The sequence below is a fragment of the Labrus bergylta genome, chromosome 14 (genome assembly GCF_963930695.1).
Source record: "Labrus bergylta chromosome 14, fLabBer1.1, whole genome shotgun sequence".
Lineage (NCBI taxonomy): Eukaryota > Metazoa > Chordata > Actinopteri > Labriformes > Labridae > Labrus > Labrus bergylta.
In genome coordinates, this window is record NC_089208.1 from 13,004,276 (window position 1) to 13,024,058 (window position 19,783).

Here is a 19,783-nt window from a genome sequence, read left to right on the forward strand (position 1 = left end):
GAATACCATTCTTTTTTGGTGTGATCAAAGTAAAACCTGAGGAGCTGTTTACTGTATTTCATGTGATTTATGTATAAAAGCTGTGCCTTTAAAAAGCAGGTGGGTATAATAATTGTGGTACACAAAATATATAATCAAAAGCGAGATGTACAAGAAAACGGTAAACCTTTAGCACATCCTGATTATACACTATTCACACATGCATTAAAGGAAAAGTTTAAAATGTGGATTTCTTAAGCTTTTAAGCATGACAAGGTCTTTAATTAACATTGGTGTTTAGATCTTAAAATGTATTATTAACCTTATACTTTACAAAATACTAAGACCTATCCCATTCAACACTCAAGGCACAACGCTACTCAGAGTTTGTCAAAACATTACTCCATCAAACAAAAACGTTTTTTTCTTTATATTACCATCATTCTAAATATATAAATCAAAATTTTAAAATATATATTCTCTGCATCCCCCAATGACATACAAGATGTTCCTGTTCCTAATTTTCCAATGACATCCATGTGACTCTGCTGCTCACTTGTACACAGCACAGGGATAAATACAATCCGAGTAGGGAGATACAACATCTCCACACGTTACCACTAGAGAGCGCCACATACCCTGTCCAGAGCTGTTCTAAACGTCCTCATATGGCTTTGCATGGATTAGAAAGCTGGTCACGTTAACTATAATGGGACTGAAGGTAAGCTACCAGCATGACACACAAACCTATATATTCACACAGATCCTGCTGTCTGCACTGCAAACAAATTCAATCTTTCTGTATTTGCGCATAAAGAAAAACGTTGTGTGAATTTGCTTTGTTCCTCTCCAAGTAAATCAATACTGCTGCATCGGACATACAGTACAGTAGACATGGCTGGTGTATACACTGACCTTGAAACCTCCCAACACCTCCATATCACGCCAGCTTATCTGAATAACTGAATCAATTCTGGCTTATGACTCTCTGTAGTTCCATTCACATTCTCTCACTGCAACACACCAGTCTGAGAGGAAAGGGGATGACCTAAAAGCAACATACATGAGAAAGTGAGTTCTTCTACCCTGTTTGAAGTCTTTAACTTGCATGAGGGGAAATGTGTGTGCAAGGCATGAGAAAAGTGGTGGCAGGCGGATGTAGGCCAATGTTTCTACTCGAGTGCCTCTTTGGAGAAACAGGAGTTTCAGACTGAGACAGGTTTATTATCCTTTCATTAAGTCACATGAAGCCGTTCTATGTGCACACTTCTCACTCACCAGTTTCAGTCTGACTTGGTGTGTCCTCACTCTGTCCTTTAACTACATGACTATATGCGCTGTAATATCTTTATTTTTTTGTTATGTCCTTATGCTCCACCAAACCGCTCCCTGTTTCTCCACCTTTACAGACCTGCCTGACAGAGAAGGTGTGGTGGCTGCGCACTTGCCACCCTGGCAACAGTTGCCAGGATACCACAGAGCCCAGAGAAAGAGTAATTGCTGTGTGGGTCAGTGAGCAGGTGTGTGTGTGAGCACAGAAGTAGGCTGTAGCACTGTACATAATTGATAAAGGTGCCTGAACTGTCCCTGCTGCCTCCTGATGTCTTTAGCTCTGCATACTGAGCTTGTAGTGAAAGTAACTAGACTGTACCTGAGGAATAAACAACAGATGTAATTACCCTAGTCTCCAGCTCATCTCCCATCATTTTTCATTAAAAATATGCTGACCAGTTCCTCGTCAATAGTTTGGCCCATGCTCAGACTGAAGTAGTAAGGATGCTAAGATGCCAGAGTGCAGCACCAGACCTACAACACAGCCTGATAGTTATACATAAATAATAGTCACTGTCTAGGGCATGGTTTCAACTTTTTGTCTAGTGACCCATTTCTCTCACTCTGATTTCATGTAGTAAGACCCAATTGTATGAAAACAAAATTTACTTTTTACACATTAACCACATAAAATTATTGGTCTTCAGTGAATACTAGATACTCACATCTCATATTCTTTTCTTAATCCGTTTAACAGTAATATCAACAATCACAGCACCATATTTTATAGTTGCATTAATTGAATGGTTGCAAATATGCTTCACAAGCTGAAAAAGAAAGACTTCAAAGCAGGACAGCACAGCTTGTGTTGCCCCCGTAAGCTTGAGAACATCCAATGCTTTTAATGTTTGACAGCCTTGAAGGTGTTGCTTCAGCTCCTAAGCTCACTGTGACACTTTGTGGTGGTATATCCTGTGAAGATCTCCTTTATCTCCTATCCTCAAAAGAAAGCACACACATGGGTAACTTATATTTACAGAATTTTATTTCATTATGTTGCAAACAATGACATCCAGATATATTGATACACAACTTTTACTGTGTGTGTATGTGCAATTGTGAGTGTATGTGTATATGTGTGTAAAGAGAGCAGTGAGACCACAGAAAGCATAATGAAAATCCCGTGTGAGGGAGCCCTCAATGGGTTAACAAGGCAGAGATAGCAAGCAAGAGGGCACTGGGCGATTTTCTCTGGGCCGACATACACACACACACACACACAAACCTCAGAAAAGGTGAGCAGATTCTTTCCTCTGTAAAACACACTTTTGCTATGGGGCGTGTGCCTGTGCTATCAGCAGCTTTGGGATCATTAAGGTCCTGTGAGTGTCTACTAGAAAGCAAGTTTTGTTAAAAGAGATGAAGTAGTATGAATGAACACAGTGGGTGAGAAGCTTTGCCTCCCCTCTCTTCTCTGAGCTTCAGAGCAGAGGCAGTGGAGAGATTCTCCTGTCATAATATACAAACACACACACACACACACTCGCACAAAGTATACACACATGTACACGTGCACTCGCCCACAGAACCTTCTGTGATTTGACTAGGGAGCTGCATCCTGGTTAGTTATTTTCTTTAACTTGTTTCCTATTTCTCCTGGACAGCTTCCACTCATTTCTTCCACGCTTACTTTCCTCACACCTTCTCTTTCACCATCCTCGCAGTGACAGACCACAACAATGAAGGCATGGAGTAAAACCAAGCAAAACAGAAAAATAAACCCCTTTAACAAGAGGTGCAGTTAGTCAGCTAACTGAAATCCACCTGCGCCAGCACACAAGGATCTTTACCCTTAGACCTGACGGGAAGTGATGACAACAGTATGCAAATTCGGCAAATTTAACAGTATACAATTTTTTGTTTGATTAACCATGCAAGGAATACTTCTTATCTTTTGAGTGTGTTTATGTGTCAGAGATTGCGTGACATTTATTAAGCGTACCCTACATCCAGAATAATTTACATAAAAGGACAATAGTCATCTTAATAGGGCTGGACTGATGTAGGGAAGAAAGGAAGGAGAGGTTAGCGAGGCGAGGGGACGGGGAAAAGGTAAAGCGCCATGGTCACCTATGGTTTAGAGTGCGAGAGGTGAGGGGGCTGGACTGGGTGTATGGACAGGAGGAGGGCTGAGGAGGGTGGGGCAGGGAAGGGGCCTTAGAATAGCTTGGAGATTCGGGAAGGGGAAGGACAGGGCAAGAGACGGAGGCGGTCTCAGCGGCACTCCCAGACTTTGACTGTCTGATCGACACTGCCTGTGACCACGTAGGGAGCAGTCTTGTGGAAATCTGCAAGAAATGTCAAGATTTGTTTAGGTACTCTGGATTAAAGATGATGATACAGAGATATAAATGACTTCCATTAATAACCGGGTCTTACCCAGAGAGGTAACAAAGTGTTCATGGGCACACAGGGTCTTCATGCAGCGTTTGTTCTTGTAGTCCCAGATCCTAATGGTTTTGTCATCAGCACAGCTCACTATGAATCTTCCTCCAGGGTGAACCAATACTCCACGCACCCAGTTGTCGTGACCCACCTGTACAAATTGGGCTGATTATTCACTCATCCGTTCAAACATCAGTGGTACCACTGAGACTGACTTTCAGACTATTATTGTGACTGCTTACCAGAGTCATAAGGCAGATGCCAATGCTGACGTCCCACATCTTAATCGTTTTATCTCTAGATCCAGAGAGAAGGAAGGGGCCAGGCTTTCCACTCTTTTTGCTCTGCAAAAAATGAATTCACGGATGATATAAGAAGCAGGGACTGGCTGCATGAAAGGCAGAGGTGCAGTTTATCATTAAATATGTATATTTGGTATAAAACGGCAAACTAAGAAACAGCAGTGTCACCCCTTGCTTTTATCCAACGAAAAGATTAAAATCAAATCATTTTTGTTAAGGAAAAAACAAGAAATAAACATAATTCTTACAGCTAATTATCAAAATGTGGCATGGTAACACTCTAAATCATCCATGGCTGTAGACCTGGAAATACAATGTACAAAAAGGTATTTTTCTTTTTAGAAAGGTCCATCCTGAAAATAGATATAAATGTCTGAGTTCTTCTAAAACATCCTCAGCTGTTTGTGATAGTCGGATCATTAACATGTGATAATTCAATTACTAGCTATGTGACTGTCTTCACAAAAGCCTCTCTGATCTTGCATTAATGCATTTTCCAACAAATCAATTTTTTTTGCAAGGATGTCTTTAATTTTGGTGCAAATGGATTCATTTATTCTATAGATAAATTGTATTTAAACACTGCTCATAGCAAGAATACACCTAAACCCTCAGTAAACATATTCCTACCTCTGAACCTGTTGCCTCCAGGATGGTGGGGTGAGCACTGTCAGGGGCCCAGGAGATGCACTCTACCACATGTTCATGCTCCCGCAACTCAGCTTTGCACTCCTTCGAGGCCACCACCCACACACGCACCGTCTGATCGTTGGAGCAGCTGGCGATCAATGAACCGTCCTGGTTGGGACGCACCATCCTCACCCACTCCCTGTGGCCTGCAAATGTCTTCACACAGTACCTGCAGGTTGAAAAAGTAGTTAAAAATTTAAAATTACACCAAAACATCAACAGGTTGTTTTAGTTGAAAAGACTCCTGCTCACTTACCCAGTCGCCACCTCCCACATCTTGATGGTCTTGTCTCTGGAGGCCGACACTATGTGGTCACCATTTGGCATGATGGCTACAGACGACACATTGTGATCGTGGCCTGGATGACACAGTCAAGAGTTTAATGTGTAACTGGTCCAAGGTCAATGAGAAACAGGTAAAAAAAAGCAAACAAGATCCGCACACCAAGGAGCTCCTGTCTTAAGGATTTATTGACAAGTGACGTTTCCAGCCAACATGCTCTTCCTCAGACTTGTTTAAGAAAGAGCATAACTGGCCCAAGGTCAACAATAAACTCAAACCCTAAAGACAGATGTTTCCAAAATTAACAAATCCAAAAAACATTAGCTGTAAAATAAAACCCTTAAAGAAAAGTTATTCATACAGATTGTGTTGATGGAATTAAGTCAAATTAACAGTAGTGAGATAGATTATTCTTCAGTAATTATAATGAGCTAAGTTTCTCTTGAGAATAAAAGTTCATCTTAAATGCCCAAATGAATTCTCAAAGCCCCAACTATAGTATTTGATGGATGAAATAATGAATTATTTAAATAGTTACAACATATCAGAATCTCTGATGAAGAGGTTAAGAATGATATCTGTTAATGATATACATTCACTTAACTACTCTAAAAAGTGCTCCTTTACTGCAACATATTTATTATTTGAAACATCTCTTACCATGCATTGTGCGGATGCACTCAAACCCTTGAAAGTCCCAAAGTTTGATGCTCATGTCAGCTGAACATGAAGCCAGCAGCTTTCCTGTCTGGTCAAAGGAGATGTCCTGCACAGAGTCTGTGTGGCCCTTCAGGGTCCGCTCAAAATCTCCTGCCTCATAGTCCCAGACCTAAACCAAGAGACAGTGACAGACAGTGAGGAACTTCAGCCATAACCTCCCCAATCTAAACAGCGCTTTTCCCCTTTCCTAAAAATTTTAGTTGAAATTAAAACAGACTTAAATTGGTTAGCCTAACAGCAGAGTGTGCAGTCAAATGATCTAGATTGCCTTATCTTAAGGTCCACCAATCTATTGGCCGATGACCGGAATCAGATGATTTTAAGCCTGTTCTGCCTTGACTGGTGACCTGCTGGTTCACAAAAATGTAGCCGATTCAAAGCTGATCTTAGACTCACAGGTGAGCCATTTCATGCCATGCGCACAGTTACACATTCACTAACGCTAGCAAACATGTTGGCAGCAAGAGTGTGTGAGGTGCCCATCAGCAGAGACAAAAACCTTTGAAAAACAGAAGAAAAAATAAAGAGACAGCATTGCTCCACTTGCTGGAAAGTACCTCTCTGCCCATCGTGGATCCATGTGTCCACACTGCCTGTATTTATGTGTGCTCTTCTTTTTTGCTTTTTGTTAAAAATGTAAAAGAAAGAAAAATCGGAATCTGAAAAAAATCGGTATCTGTAAGTAAACTGCAATTGGTGCATCTCTAGCCTCCACTGTTTTAATTTGATTCAAAGGATTTAAAAAATCCTTAAAGCTAAATCAAGCAACAGATATGCAACAATATGCTGACATATTTTAACCCATTAAAAAGCTGGTAAACGATAGGAAAAAGGGGTGTCGGTTTAATGACAAACAGATTTGAATGTTTGCCAAGGTGCTTTTATCTGGGAGAGTTGCCTTTGACAACAAGAACAGCAACCCTTCTCCACATTGATGAGCAGTGACAAAGCAGAAAAAAAATCTGAGTGAGGAAGGAGGCAGGGAGAGAGGGTTAGAGAGAGGGAGGGAGAGGGGAGGGTAGAGGGAGGAGGTGGGGCAAGGGATAAAAAGAGAGAAAGGCCCCAGATCTGCAGCACAGCTTTGATCTGAATGGTCAGGGCTGTGCTGCAATGATCTACAATTTTACTTTTTAAATGCTGTTGTAAGAGGCCATCATTTTAATTTTCCTGCATAAAACTATCACTCTCCTTTAAATCTATTAACTCCTTGAGTGTCCTGGAGGTTGAAATGAAGTGGAATTTATCACAAAAGATTGCTGGTAATTCTTACATTTTGTCATCAGCCACAGATATATAGATGTCTACAGTCTTTAAAAAACGGAAATCTGATAAGATATATATAATGTGAAAAGTGGCAGCTCATTATATAAACCTAGTTATAAAAAAAACCCAACACACTTTGATGGTAGCATCCTCCGAAGCTGTGACCATTACAGAGAAGACAGGGTGGAATATGACCCGTGTGACTGGAGCACGGTGCCCGCTCAGTGCATATCTCTCTGGGGGACGGGGGATCCACTCCTTCGGGTCTCTCTTCTGACCCACAGGTCCTCCATGTGTCATCTCTTCCTTTGCCTCGTTCAACTTCGACTCCAACTCCATAACCTAAGAAATAGCAGCAAATACTCAATTAACAAAAAAAATGTAATCTGATGTAGCCAAATGTATTAATGCTGTCCAGCTGGTAGCTTTGAATTTTCAAGTAATGAAAATTAAGTTGTCTGTTTTATGTTTACAGTTTTCTCGATGGTTGATGGAAAATGGCCACCAGGATGAGCATTACACATATCGTTTCAACATCTCCAGTAAATATTAAATACACTGTCACAAAAAAAATCCCTTACCTTCTTCTGTAATCTGATAACTGAGGTCCATTTCTTTTCCAAAAGCCCAGCATACTTTTTATCTACCTCTTCATTCTGTGAAGAGAGACATTTATGTTCCTTATGCAATCTAAATAGACATGTTTTGTCATGTCTTTTGCAAATTTTTGTGCACTCATTTCTTACCATATCTATCTCTGCCTCTTTCTTGAAGGTGGAATAGGCCTCTTCATATCCATTGGAACGGAGATAGTCAGCTATAGCTCGGTTTCTGCAAGAGGACAAAATGGATATTTTAAAGTTTCCAGTGTTAACTTTTTACTTATAGATCCCTCATACACAACAGCATACATTTACTATGGCTACCTTTTGTATATTGGGAGAATAGGGCTATATCAAAGTAAGGTCTTCAGTAATTAAATATAGGCTCCACCCCAACAGCAGGGCTAGTTCCACCTTAAAAGAATGGACATCATACCCTGTCTAACAGATATGAGCATTTGGATTCAAGTTTCTCAGTTCAACCTTAAATGTCAGCTGATCAAAGACAAAGTTCCATAAACCACAAAGAGACAACAGATCATGGACGTTGCAAGGACAGGGCAACCACAAGCACACACATAAAAAACATAACCTCAACTTCACACACAGATTGGCACACAAATACACACAGACACAGTTATATAAATGAATGGAAAAGCTCTTTTGTGAACTGAACAGTGAATATTTCATGAATAGCGTTGCTAAATTTAGGCTACAGCTTGGGAACTTCTTTGAATGGCTGCTAATTGTAACCCTGATAAAATTATCTGTCACACACAGCGAACACTAGGCCATCCCTGGCAATAGGATATCCACTACAATATTTATTTTTTTGAACTCGTCAGCAAAATTACCTGGCTAGATTCATTGACTGACAAGACTTGTATAGGGTTTATAAGTAAGATGATTTTTGCTGTCTGGACTGGCGTCAGGCAGATGCTTCCACACAGAGCTGCTCACTTTAACCAATCATTTTGGTCCTCCCCCATCCCCCTCGCTTCTTTGGTCCTGTCATGTGGGTTATGAAATATTCACTAAGCAGCTATCAAGTGGAGCACGTTGAAGTTCCAGTCTTCTCACATTTCCTCAATAACTACAGTCTTGCAGAAGAATGCACTTTCACACAACATCTGCATTAAACTCTTCTATATGACTGCTTTCAGTAAAGACACAAAAAAGCATGCATTCTACATTCGCACTTCTGGTCCGATTTTTAAATATTCCCCTAAAAAGCCAAAATATAATGCACCACTTCTTGAGCACTACATGTGTGTTTGTGTACACGTCTGCTCATATGTAATGAGCTGGCACACCCACATATTTACATCCAGGCACTCACAGTTCATCTCTTTGTCTCTGTGACAGCACCATGCTGGCTGCTGTTCTCTCCCTCTAGGGGAGGTGAGGGTGAGGTGATTTGCTGAAGGGGTCTGCCCGGGAAGTATGTGATGGGGAGGTGTCTAACCCCTCAGCGATGTCTTTCCTTCAGAGTCTCGGTGTTGTTGGTGAGTGTGCCACGCAGAGGGAGTTGAAATGCAGACACTGCTGTCAATCAAGCTCCACGGTTCAATCAAGGCTCCACGGGTATTCACAGGCTCGTGTCGCACTCACTAATCAGACGTACCCATCATCTGAAGAAAGGGAGAGAGAATCAGGTTAAGAAGAGCAAAAGAGTTGAAAATATATATATTTTTAAATGTATTAACCTGTTTTACTATGCAATAAGAAAAGAATCAATTCTTCTTATCAACTTATCTTCTCTTTTAAGTTAACATACTTAGAGGCAGTTATAGCTCATGGTACAGTTAGAGCAACGAAGTAAGATGGAGTAAAAAAATGTTACTTCACACGGTTCTGGGGAGTCATGGAAAAGCCATGTCTAGAGATTTTTGACACCCCCGTTCAAACATCCCTCAGGGATGAGATAAGCAAAGGAGGAAATTACTATGCATAAATTTGTGCATTTTCTGCACCACTTATAATAATGAACTTTTCTTATGTCCTCTGTCTTTTTTTGAAACATTTTCACACAATGATGAATACATTTATTAAATTACTTAAATAAACATGGGTTTGAGGAGTTGTTCTGTTTCTGCATTTTTTTTACCCTCCAGAATCTCAAAAGCTGTGGCTATATACGTGTAGCCATAAGTAGTTTTGTATGAAATTATAGAATTTACTTGAGTTCTGTTTATGCACTTGTAGGAAAAATAAACAGGTGAGCTTCGCAAATGAAGGCTCTGTAATCAATGTGTCAGCAACTCAAACAGATCTTATTCCCAGGCCACTCCACACGAAAGAGTGTAGAAGGGAAAAAGGTGGGCAGAGATTACTGCAATCATCAGTAGAGATTTCGGCCCTCAAGATCCCACCTCACCGTGGACATCCCCGGCTCTAACCGGGAAAACAAACTCAGTCATTCTCTGGATTTGAAAGTCTGCAGCAATTTCTCTCCACCTTTTATCTTTCTCTACTCTATCGTGGTACGAAGGGGAGGACACAAAGATGCATTCTTGCTCTCTCCATAACTCTACCAGTTTCTCTTTCTTTTCCACAGGTCAGGTGGAGTCAGGGGTTTTCCTGCATAGAGAATTCTTTGGTGCCCCTCCAAAGAGGTTTTACCCAGCGGCAAAGGAAAATCACCAGCGCCAAAAGAAAAAAAAGACGATTCAAATTGCAAATCAAATCCTCCCTGAATGTATGTTAAAAATATCAATACATCAAACGACTGTTGAACAAGGAGAACATAAACTTAATTAGTATAGCAGTCATCTCCCCTCTCATCCGTTTACGCATGCGGCTCGCGCTGCATAGTCAGCTGATGCACTGTTTGTCCGTTTCTTTTGACTGCTCCGTGACATCCACGAGCGCAAAATGTAGGTTACTTTTCTGTTTGAGACGCAACACACCAACATACATGGCTGCAAACGCACACCGGAACACCAATCACCGCGTGCACCTGTTGACTTGTAGTGCAACGGAACACGGTTGATTCGCTATCCGTATGGACCGAGTCGGGAACGTACGTTCCACTCTTGAACCGTTCACTTCCACCATGTCTGCTTTTATCAACAATCAATAACTTAACGATCGTAACGTCAGCCAGCTGTAGTCTTGGAACTTCTCCACACAGACTGTCAAACAGCGCTGCGTTATAGCCAGCAAATATATTTTTATTATTTTTCAATTTCCTTATCTGGTCAAATGATCCATATTATCTGTGACTTAAATCTGTGATAGATTATATTATTTTGGAGGAAGTCAAAGGAAAAGAAAATTATTATTATTATACCAGATTTAATTGGGGTTTCAGTAACTTAAGCATAATGATAATATTATTTATAAAATGGTCAGAAATAACAGGAAATGCACAGATTTCTGTCAAATAAGGTAATACAGACTCATAGACTATACTGTAATACGCGGGTAGAACGTTTACTACAACGAGTATAGTCACCCCCCCAAAAGCCCATTCTGAGCCAGGAAAAACCTTGGGAGTGCATGTCCCTTTTGCCTTCCAGCTTTGTTTACTAGATTACAGCTTTTTATTTGGTGTTTGGAAGAGTGCTCCTATTATTAATAAACAACTAGTGCTGGGACAAAAAGCTTTGTTCAGATTCAGGGATGCTGATTCAATATATATTGCCATTCTGAAGTATTGCGATACAAGTATTGTGATTCGATACTATCATTTTCTGAAAAACAAATGGAATCAAACAATAGAAGTGACATTGCAATATCATGAGTAACATTTCCAAAAACAAAGCACATCACATCAGTTAGTCTGCTGCAACATTCAGGCCATCTGCTCCTATAACATTCACTTTCTCTGTGATCATCTGCCGACAAGCATCTGATTCTTTGTTAACCTGGGCACCCCAACTAGTATAGTATTGGCTGCCTGGGACAGCGACATCAACACCTTGCTGTACAGCAAAATCTGAGATGTTTCAGTAGTAGGCTAGCATATACAGCTGTGTATTTTGTAATGTAGGCTGTTTTTGAATCTTTGACTGTGCAAAGTTACACATGTATTTCTTAATTATACTGTAGGTTTATATTAGAATATGTGGAAAATTTAACAGTTATGATAAAAGAGCACAGATCAGCAAAAAGCTGACAAATCAAAACACACCACTCAGGGATTGTGAAGCTTATAAGAGAATTCAATTCCTGAGCTTTAGCACTGCTGGCACCTGGGGCCACAATAGCACTAAGCTTCTTAGGGACTAGACCAGACAACCTAGAGTCTGTGTGTGTGTGATTTTCTAAGCGATAGAGACCACAAGTCGCCCATTAAGATGACAGTGCAATGTAAAGGAGGGACTCGACGGTAGCTAACAGGATTAACTCCAGACACAGAGAGAGGACCTACACAGCAAGCCGTCCTTGCCCGTTTATTGTCTTTTGCATCAATTTCATCCATTTCCACGTCTGATGGCTTCTTAACATAAAAGATTAATTGTGGAAAATAAATCAGTTGTGGTCATAACACTCAAGAATGTTTTTTTTGACATGTGTTTCTTTGCCAATGGGCAGTTGAGCATTTCCTTTCAGTGAAAGCATGAAAGCAACAGCGGACAACAAAACATGTTGCCAGTTACGTGTCTGCAGTGTCCTGAAGATTTTGCTTTTCCTGCCTGCAAACATCACAAGTGCCCCAAGCTGACAGAACAGAGCTAGTGATTTAGCCACTCAGCATGGTTCAAAAATAGCTATTTAACCAAACAGACCTACCTCCAAACTATTACACAACGAAAACTAAAGTACTGACTATAATTACTACTAAGGATCTCCACAGTGTTTTTATTGAGATTCTTTTAAACAAATGTTTTTAAACAGAAGCATCAGGTCTGCTTTTAGTCAGAACTTTTTTCATATTACGCCGGAGTCCTTCGGTTATCATACTGAAAGGCAAATGTACAGTTATCTAGCTTTGGTGTGGAACAATAGGAATACAGTCAGAGTCATGAATTAGGAAGGGTTCAAGGTTCTGCCTATCATATATAGAGCATATCAAAGGGAAATGATGTAGAGGGAGTTACAGCCTTTGCAATCATCTGATAACTCACTTCTTCTAAAATGCAAGTATAGCTTTAAATTAATTTACACAAATAAACAAGAAAGAAACAGCGATTTGCAATGCTGTCCTAATATGTATTAGTTCATGTGTGGACATACACCATCTTTGTTCATTTCAAAGTGAGACATTTATAAAAAATTTGGGCTAAAGACTAAAGCATGCAGACAAGTTTAATTATTACAGCAGAGAGACCAAAATGTCATCTCAGTTCACCCTAAGAACATCTCAGATAGTCTAAATAACCTAATAAGTAGAGCTTTTCTGAAGCGAATACAGTACCAGAAATGTTTTAATATAGAATGCAGGACCCGGAAGAGCGAGTACACTAGTCAATACACTGATCAAATAGCAATATTTATTGGCTGCCCAAAATGATCTTTTTACACTGGCAATCATTTATTTTTGTCTACTTAAAACCCCCAGTAGGTACTGTTTTAAAGCTGCATATGAACTAATTATGATGTTTTTTTTTACAATAGCAATCATCAACAGTGAGGTTAGCAATTTAATGTTGGAAAATTGTTGTGAGAATTATTATTTATTTTAAGATATCTTTATTTACCAGTGTGTAGTTTTTTTCAGTTATGACTGTCTGTCATACTAGATAATAAAATAAGATTATATAGTTTTCATTATCTGCTTGAAGAACAGTTAACCATGAGCCAGGCCACACAACAATAATAGCACTCAAGTTCCATACAGGGTTAGTATTATACAGCCGGTGTTTGTAGTTAGACTAATGCACACCACGGCAGAGGACGCGTTAACCGAAAATTTCCCGTCTTTGACGAAATTATTTTAACAATAACGGAAAAATCTGAAGGCTGTCTGTCATTTTGATGGATTAGAATCACTGAGTGTCCACCAATCCTTTCTAATTCTCACATAGCACTGTCATTAACCACATGTAAAGCACCTGCAGTAGACCTCCCAGTCCAGTTGATGGTGAGTGTGCATCATTAATTAGTTATCGTTTTGTCCTGTAGGCTTTGACCTCACGTGCATGACATCACTGTCGAGCTGCTGGTTGCTTTCATAGCATGGTTAAGATAAATAGCTGGTGTGCTTTGGCACTGTACAGTTCATGCACGAGCACTAGCAAGCGGGTACAAAACATTGACAGCCTTCATTCAGGAGAAATCCTGGAGTTTTATGGTTGTATCTGATTAAAACGACTAGAAATAAGCCATAAAGTCGGCAAAGTAGCTGTCATGGTCTCTGTGTTGTTCTCTGATGTGCGGATGCGGACTCGGACCCAACAGAGTGTCCCTTTATTTTTATTTTTCAAAGCATACGTTCTTTCATACCAAGCGTATGTTCATCATTACAGATGGGTACCAAATCTCTACTGCCTACAAATAATACAAAAAAACAAAGGCCAGCAAATATATTTTCTTACAATTTCTCAATTTCCTGATCTGATGACATGGTCGAATCTGTGACTTAAATTTGTTATTGATTAAACAAAACATAATGCCTTCTCAATTAAATGTACTGTAACAGATGTGTATAGGACACAAAGACAAAATTTGTTATTTTGGCCGGTAAAAAAATATGTTTGGCCGGTGAATTTTTTAAATCTATCTGCCACCTTGGTCGGTGAGTCAAAAAGTTAATTTCAGACCCTGGATGCTCTTATCTGTGTTATTTACGTTAGTCCCTCTTATTTAATGCAAGACCTTCAATAAGCGCTGCTGTTGTCCAAACAGAAGACTAGTCACTCAGTTACAGCCTGCTTTTCATGTTGTTGAGTCAAATAAAAAAGTTTAGATTAAAGGAAAAATGTGCAACATGTTTATATTTTGCAATTGTATTTTATATTGACTAAACATCGACTGAGAATCAGTCCGCTGTCTACTTGTCGATGACGATCGACTGGTTGGGCACCCCTGCTGTAGTCTGAGCCAGGCTTAAAGGTTTTAGATGCAATTTTTTGATCCAGCAGATGTCACCCTTGAGCACCAGCATGAAACCAAAACAACTTGCTGTGCATTGTTGTGTTAGCATGCCAATGCTAGCGATCTTTATTACGCTCATATCTTCACACTGCATGTAGATTTACCCGAAATGAGCGTGATTTAGAAACACAGTTTAGCAGGGAGTACAGTACGTTGTTCTTCTTTTCTCTAGTCCCTCAATTAAACAACTTTTATTCGCGAGGGGAGGAGTCAGCCGCCGCCCCAGCAATGTCAACAAACTGAAAATATGACTCAGAAAACGTCACAGACAGTGGGACTCGGGTGTTACACCCATTGTAGACAGTCATTACGCAGAGTTATTTTCAGAGAATATACTTGATTTCTATTACATTTAAGTGTGACAAATCGCATATAAAGCCTTTAAGAGAGGCAAAATAATTAATTTGTTGTTTTACAAGTATATGAGCTTATATGAGGAGTGTAATCACAATCATAACATTTTCTGCTGGAAAGTTTCATTTAGAAAGATGTTTTATTAGTAACTGTGTGTTCACTTCATCAGGACGTTGTAGCTCCTAACTGAATCTGTGCGGTTTGAAGTTTTGTTTCTTTCCTGTGTTTGTATTTCAGATGTCTAAGTTGTGTTAATTTGCTACTGTAGAAAATGGTCAATTTCCTGTTAAAGCTGTTTCCCAATAAAAGCCCAACATCAACATTAAACTAGTGGTGTGCAATAAGACGATCTCTGATCGTGAAGGATTAGAATGTGATGACAATCTGCCAAAGCAGAGAGATTGTAGTATCAGGCAACAGTGTACATTCTATCTGATGCTCCGACGTGTCTCCCTCTCATCTTTCGCTTCGCATCGAGCGGAGTGGTGCTAGATACATGGCTGAAAATGAAACTTAAGAATAAGAACTCCATCCTAGTTATATAGAACTGTTAGAGATATTTCCAAACCGACAGGGCGCAAGAAACAGTTATTTGCACAGTTTGCACAGTTAAGGTTTGCACTTTAGATGGCGAGACAACGAACCGTTTTAAAGAGACCAATAGACGTTATCCTAAACAGTCTGCTGAGAGTCACGCAGAGCATAGCGCAGACAAACAGTAAATGAAGGGAGATATAATCCTGATGTTCAAACTGCTGTTTTTAGGCTTTCACTTGTTTTTGTAAAACTAGTTATTATCAAGCCTCTCCACTCGAAGCTCACCTGTTGTGAAAACAAAAACGAGAATGAAACGACATCATGGAACGGAGTAAGGTGATGATATCAGCGAGGTCCAGACCTCGGTTGTAAAAAAAAAAAAAAATACTTTGAACAGTACTAAAATGTATTTCAATGCATTGCTTTCCATGCATGCTGCTTGAAGTGATGTCAGTCAGCAGCTCTTTCTCTTCTCGTTCAGTGTGCAGCAGGCAGGTGAGAATGAGTAACCATGGTCACCGCTCTGTCTGTCAATTAATGCTGACCCTCCCCTTCTAAGAATTAAACTCTTCATTCAATAAAACTTACTTTGACCATGTGTCACAGGATAATCACATTCTGGATTATGTTTGATTATATATTTTTGCCAGTCTATAAACCAATAAAATCCAGTAATGTCGTAAAAAAACAACATAGCCTATGAACAAAGGCTATGTGTTGTGTACAGCTACAGCTGTAGGAATACTGCAGGGCTAAAGTAGAACACAAACACAAGAACTTGAAGTCTACTTGTTTTCAAGTGAATGCATCACTGTATAAAAATTTACCAAATGAACACTGAAATAGATTGAAAAGGGACAAAGCCGGACACAATGCTAAATTATTATTTTAAACTGGTGTTGAAAACCCTCAAATTGAGCATAGAAAATTGATCTGAATGTTGGGAAAGACAATTGTGGTGCTGAAAATGTTCTGTGTGAGAAGAACCCCAAACAAAAATAAATTTTTCAAATAGACTAAACTTATTAGCTTTGTACATTAAAAAAACATTATACAGAGAAGTAAGTGGTTGATCTGGTCAGTAAGTTACAAATTAGTCTTTAAGATCAGTATGAAATGTTTGTTCTATTTTGGCCACAAGAGTTCATCACCACTACCTCGAAATTATAGTTAATTTATTTTCAACATTTATATACTTTTTATTTGCTTATTTCCATGTATTTATTGTATTTCAAAATGTTAAGAGTGTTTAAGTTTGATAAATTCATGTGATGCAGATGTTGTAAAATGAGTAATTGTGTTTCACAATTGTAATTTTAATCTAAATAATCGTCATCATGACTTTTGCATTAATCAAGCAGCCCTACACGACATCAGTTTAAACACAATTTCAGCAGGTAGACCCCCTGTAATAGAGATTCTAATGTTCACCACACTGGGCTCAAGTGACACCTAGCTAAGCCATTTTAGTACATAGCCTATCATAGTAAACACTGACACGAGGAGGAGACAGAACCCTGTGGTCTGTGCACTTGCAGGACCGCCTGGCTCTGATAATAAAGTCAGAGTGGAACAATTTTTATGTTGTTTTATGTCACAAATCACACTGTAAAGTTACTTTTATAACCTCCATGGCGGAAAAGTTGAGCAAATCCACCTGACACTGCACAAATCAACCATATTTGGCATGTGGTGGGTGCCAATTTCCAACCCTTTGAAAAATAATAATAATATATGAAAAAATAGTACAGCATGGGCTTCAGTAATCAAATCTTTAAGTAATCGAGTAATCTATTGATTATTCTGGCAATTAAACGAGTAATCGGATAAGAAATATCGCATGGTCAGCCTTTTTTTCTGTAACTCCCGACAGCATTATCGAAGATTCTGGCTAATTGTAGCTCTGCTAAAGCCGAGGAGTTAATTAGATAATGTAAACATTCTATGTCGGACAAGATCTTTACAATAGAAGGTCCTGGTTTATATGTCCCTGTGGAGCTTTAATTGTAAAACATATCAGCCTATATCAGGATAATGGGTTGTTTTCAGCTATAGCAACTTAACACAAGTGAGACATCTGAAATACAAACACAGGAGAGAAACAACTAACGTCAAAGCCCTGTGGAGATACTCTTTCTTTTATCAACATTATGTAGTCAGAGCCAGAACATATGTAGGTCATGTTGAGTAAATCAAACTTCAAATAGGTAAAATTGTTTCCTATCAACTTAAGATGAGAGATAAGAGTGAACTTTAATAATCCCCAATGAAATTATTGTGACAAATAGAATATTTGACATAAATAAATGAAAACAACTAACTAATCAATGAGATAATGGGAAGGGCACATGCATTACTTCTGGTTAGTTATCAAGTTTTCAGACATTCTTGTGTATAGCTCATGTACAATGTCCCTTCTTATGGGTGACCTTCAGGCTAAACAAGTCCCTGCTGGCATAGACTGAACCCCTAGGCAATGTTTGATTACAAATCAAACATGAAGGCAGATCTTTTTCACTAGTAGCCAAGAGAACTGTATTGTATTTTCTTTATGAGTGATGTCACTCCATAAATGGATTTATTGTGTTGCATTAAATTCACTGAGTTCAAAAGTGACTTAATCTTTATCTCACACGTATTGCATGTGTCACCATTTCAACAGTTAAGATTAAGATGTCAAATAAAACTGTGAGACTACTATTACTCTGCAGTGTCAGGGTACCAACACATGTAACACTTATGCACTTCTGATTTCCAAATTAAATAAGCGGTGCTGTAATATATTCTCCACAATAAAGGAGAAAAATATAAATTGAGGAAACAACTGAATTGAAAAACAAAGGTTGAGGCAATACAGTATCACATTTAAAATCCACTTTGAGATATTTTATCTATTTGTAAAATGGGACATAAACAAGGTTATTACGCCTGAGCTTTCACATTAAATTATTTGCCACAGCAGCTACTGCACAAATACTGGGCCTCCAAATAGCCAGCGCACGACACTGTTTTATACAACTCAAACAAGGCTCCTCATCAGTATTTCGTAGTGGTTCTATCCAGGTCTCCACCCTAACTGTGATTCATCAAACCTTCTGTAGCGAAGCTTAAATGAGCACGATCACAACCTAAAATAGCCAAACAGTGCTTTACAGTTTAAAAAAAAATAAATAATAAGTTAGTATTTAAAATTCTGTTTAGGTGACGTATTTCAGAGCTTCGACGGCCACAAGGGCAAAGTTGCAGCAATGGCTCAGCAACGCCCTTCCCAGCTAACGTTAGCTTAGCACAATAACGTAGACGTGAACTGGAGCTGTCACAGCAGACTTGTTAAATATATTATACCACAACACGCAAAAGATATATGCCAACAAGTAGTGACGCAAAACAGCCACCTGTTGGGGATGAAATATCAGTTCAAATGTATATCAGAATAGGATGTTACCCAAGTTTTATTATAAAGCTGTTGGCTCATATTCTACAGCCCAAAACAACACAGTCTTAACAGATTTACAGACACACACAGAAACAAATCACATTAGAAATACAAATGACTTGTAGAAAATGTACTACTAACTAAGGCCTCTTTAAGCAACATCAGCATATTTTCACCCGATTGTGGAAAATGTAGCAGCAAGCTTGTCAGCACCCAGCTAGCTTTAAGGGGCTACCACGTTAGCTCGTCCACACTGAGCCTCCACAAATAGACGCAGCTATCGTTAGCCAAACGCTGGGCTAGTTTTCACAACAAAGTGTCTCCATGCAAAATAGACCCACGACCGAGAAGCGCAGAGCTGTTAATAAGATTCAGCACAGTCAGTACAGCTGAACAATATCACCGTCTGATTGTTTAAACGTTCAGGTAGCCAGAGTGGTGGTCTTGTGAATGACCAACTTTACCACTTAGCTTAGCGTTCGGCCTCTCCGCCATTTTGAGGGAGAGCGCAGACACTGCAGGCGATTCGTCGTCAAAATAACAAGTCTTTCTAAAGTGCCAAAAACAAACATAAAGACGCGCGTTTGAACGACTGACTCACCCTTTTGACACATTCTCATTCTGATATCCCGTGTGTGTGTGTCAAAGCGTCGGAGAGGAAACCCCTGCCTGTTAGTGGTATCGTGACTTTTCACGTCAGCCGGTCGGTCAGATATTTACTCCTCGTCGGTACCGCATTCAACCCGGCCCCAGCTAACGGTCGCGATTGGATATCGGCGGCGCGCACGTCGAGGTGAGCGGGGGGCGCGCACAATGCGTCGCTTTCCTCACATGAAGGGAAAACATTGGCTACTAGATG

General features: G+C 39.6%; 1 protein-coding gene across 1 annotated transcript; it reads right to left on the reverse strand.

Annotated features, from left to right (window-relative positions):
* Nucleotides 1–2,274: 2,274 nt before the first annotated feature.
* LOC109985278 (lissencephaly-1 homolog B) lies at nucleotides 2,275–19,686 on the reverse strand. Its single transcript, XM_020635557.3, has 11 exons — nucleotides 19,526–19,686; nucleotides 8,896–9,187; nucleotides 7,701–7,785; nucleotides 7,536–7,610; nucleotides 7,090–7,296; nucleotides 5,632–5,800; nucleotides 4,945–5,047; nucleotides 4,629–4,857; nucleotides 3,939–4,040; nucleotides 3,691–3,847; nucleotides 2,275–3,599 (listed from the first exon to the last, which is right to left on the reverse strand). The coding sequence occupies exons 2-11, from the start codon at nucleotides 8,925–8,927 to the stop codon at nucleotides 3,526–3,528; spliced, it is 1,233 nt and encodes a 410-aa protein (XP_020491213.1). The 5' UTR covers nucleotides 8,928–9,187; nucleotides 19,526–19,686; the 3' UTR covers nucleotides 2,275–3,525.
* Between the last annotated feature and the right edge of the window lie 97 nt (nucleotides 19,687–19,783).

Excerpts from the sequence above, each read along its gene's own strand:
- LOC109985278 (XM_020635557.3), bottom strand. The coding sequence starts at position 8,927 with ATGGTGCTGTCACAGAGACAAAGAGATGAACT. Across the intron at positions 4,041-4,628 it reads TGGAGGCAACAGGTTCAGAG|AGCAAAAAGAGTGGAAAGCC; the intron begins GTAGGAATATGT and ends CATTTTTTGCAG. Across the intron at positions 3,848-3,938 it reads GCATCTGCCTTATGACTCTG|GTGGGTCACGACAACTGGGT; the intron begins GTAAGCAGTCAC and ends CAATTTGTACAG.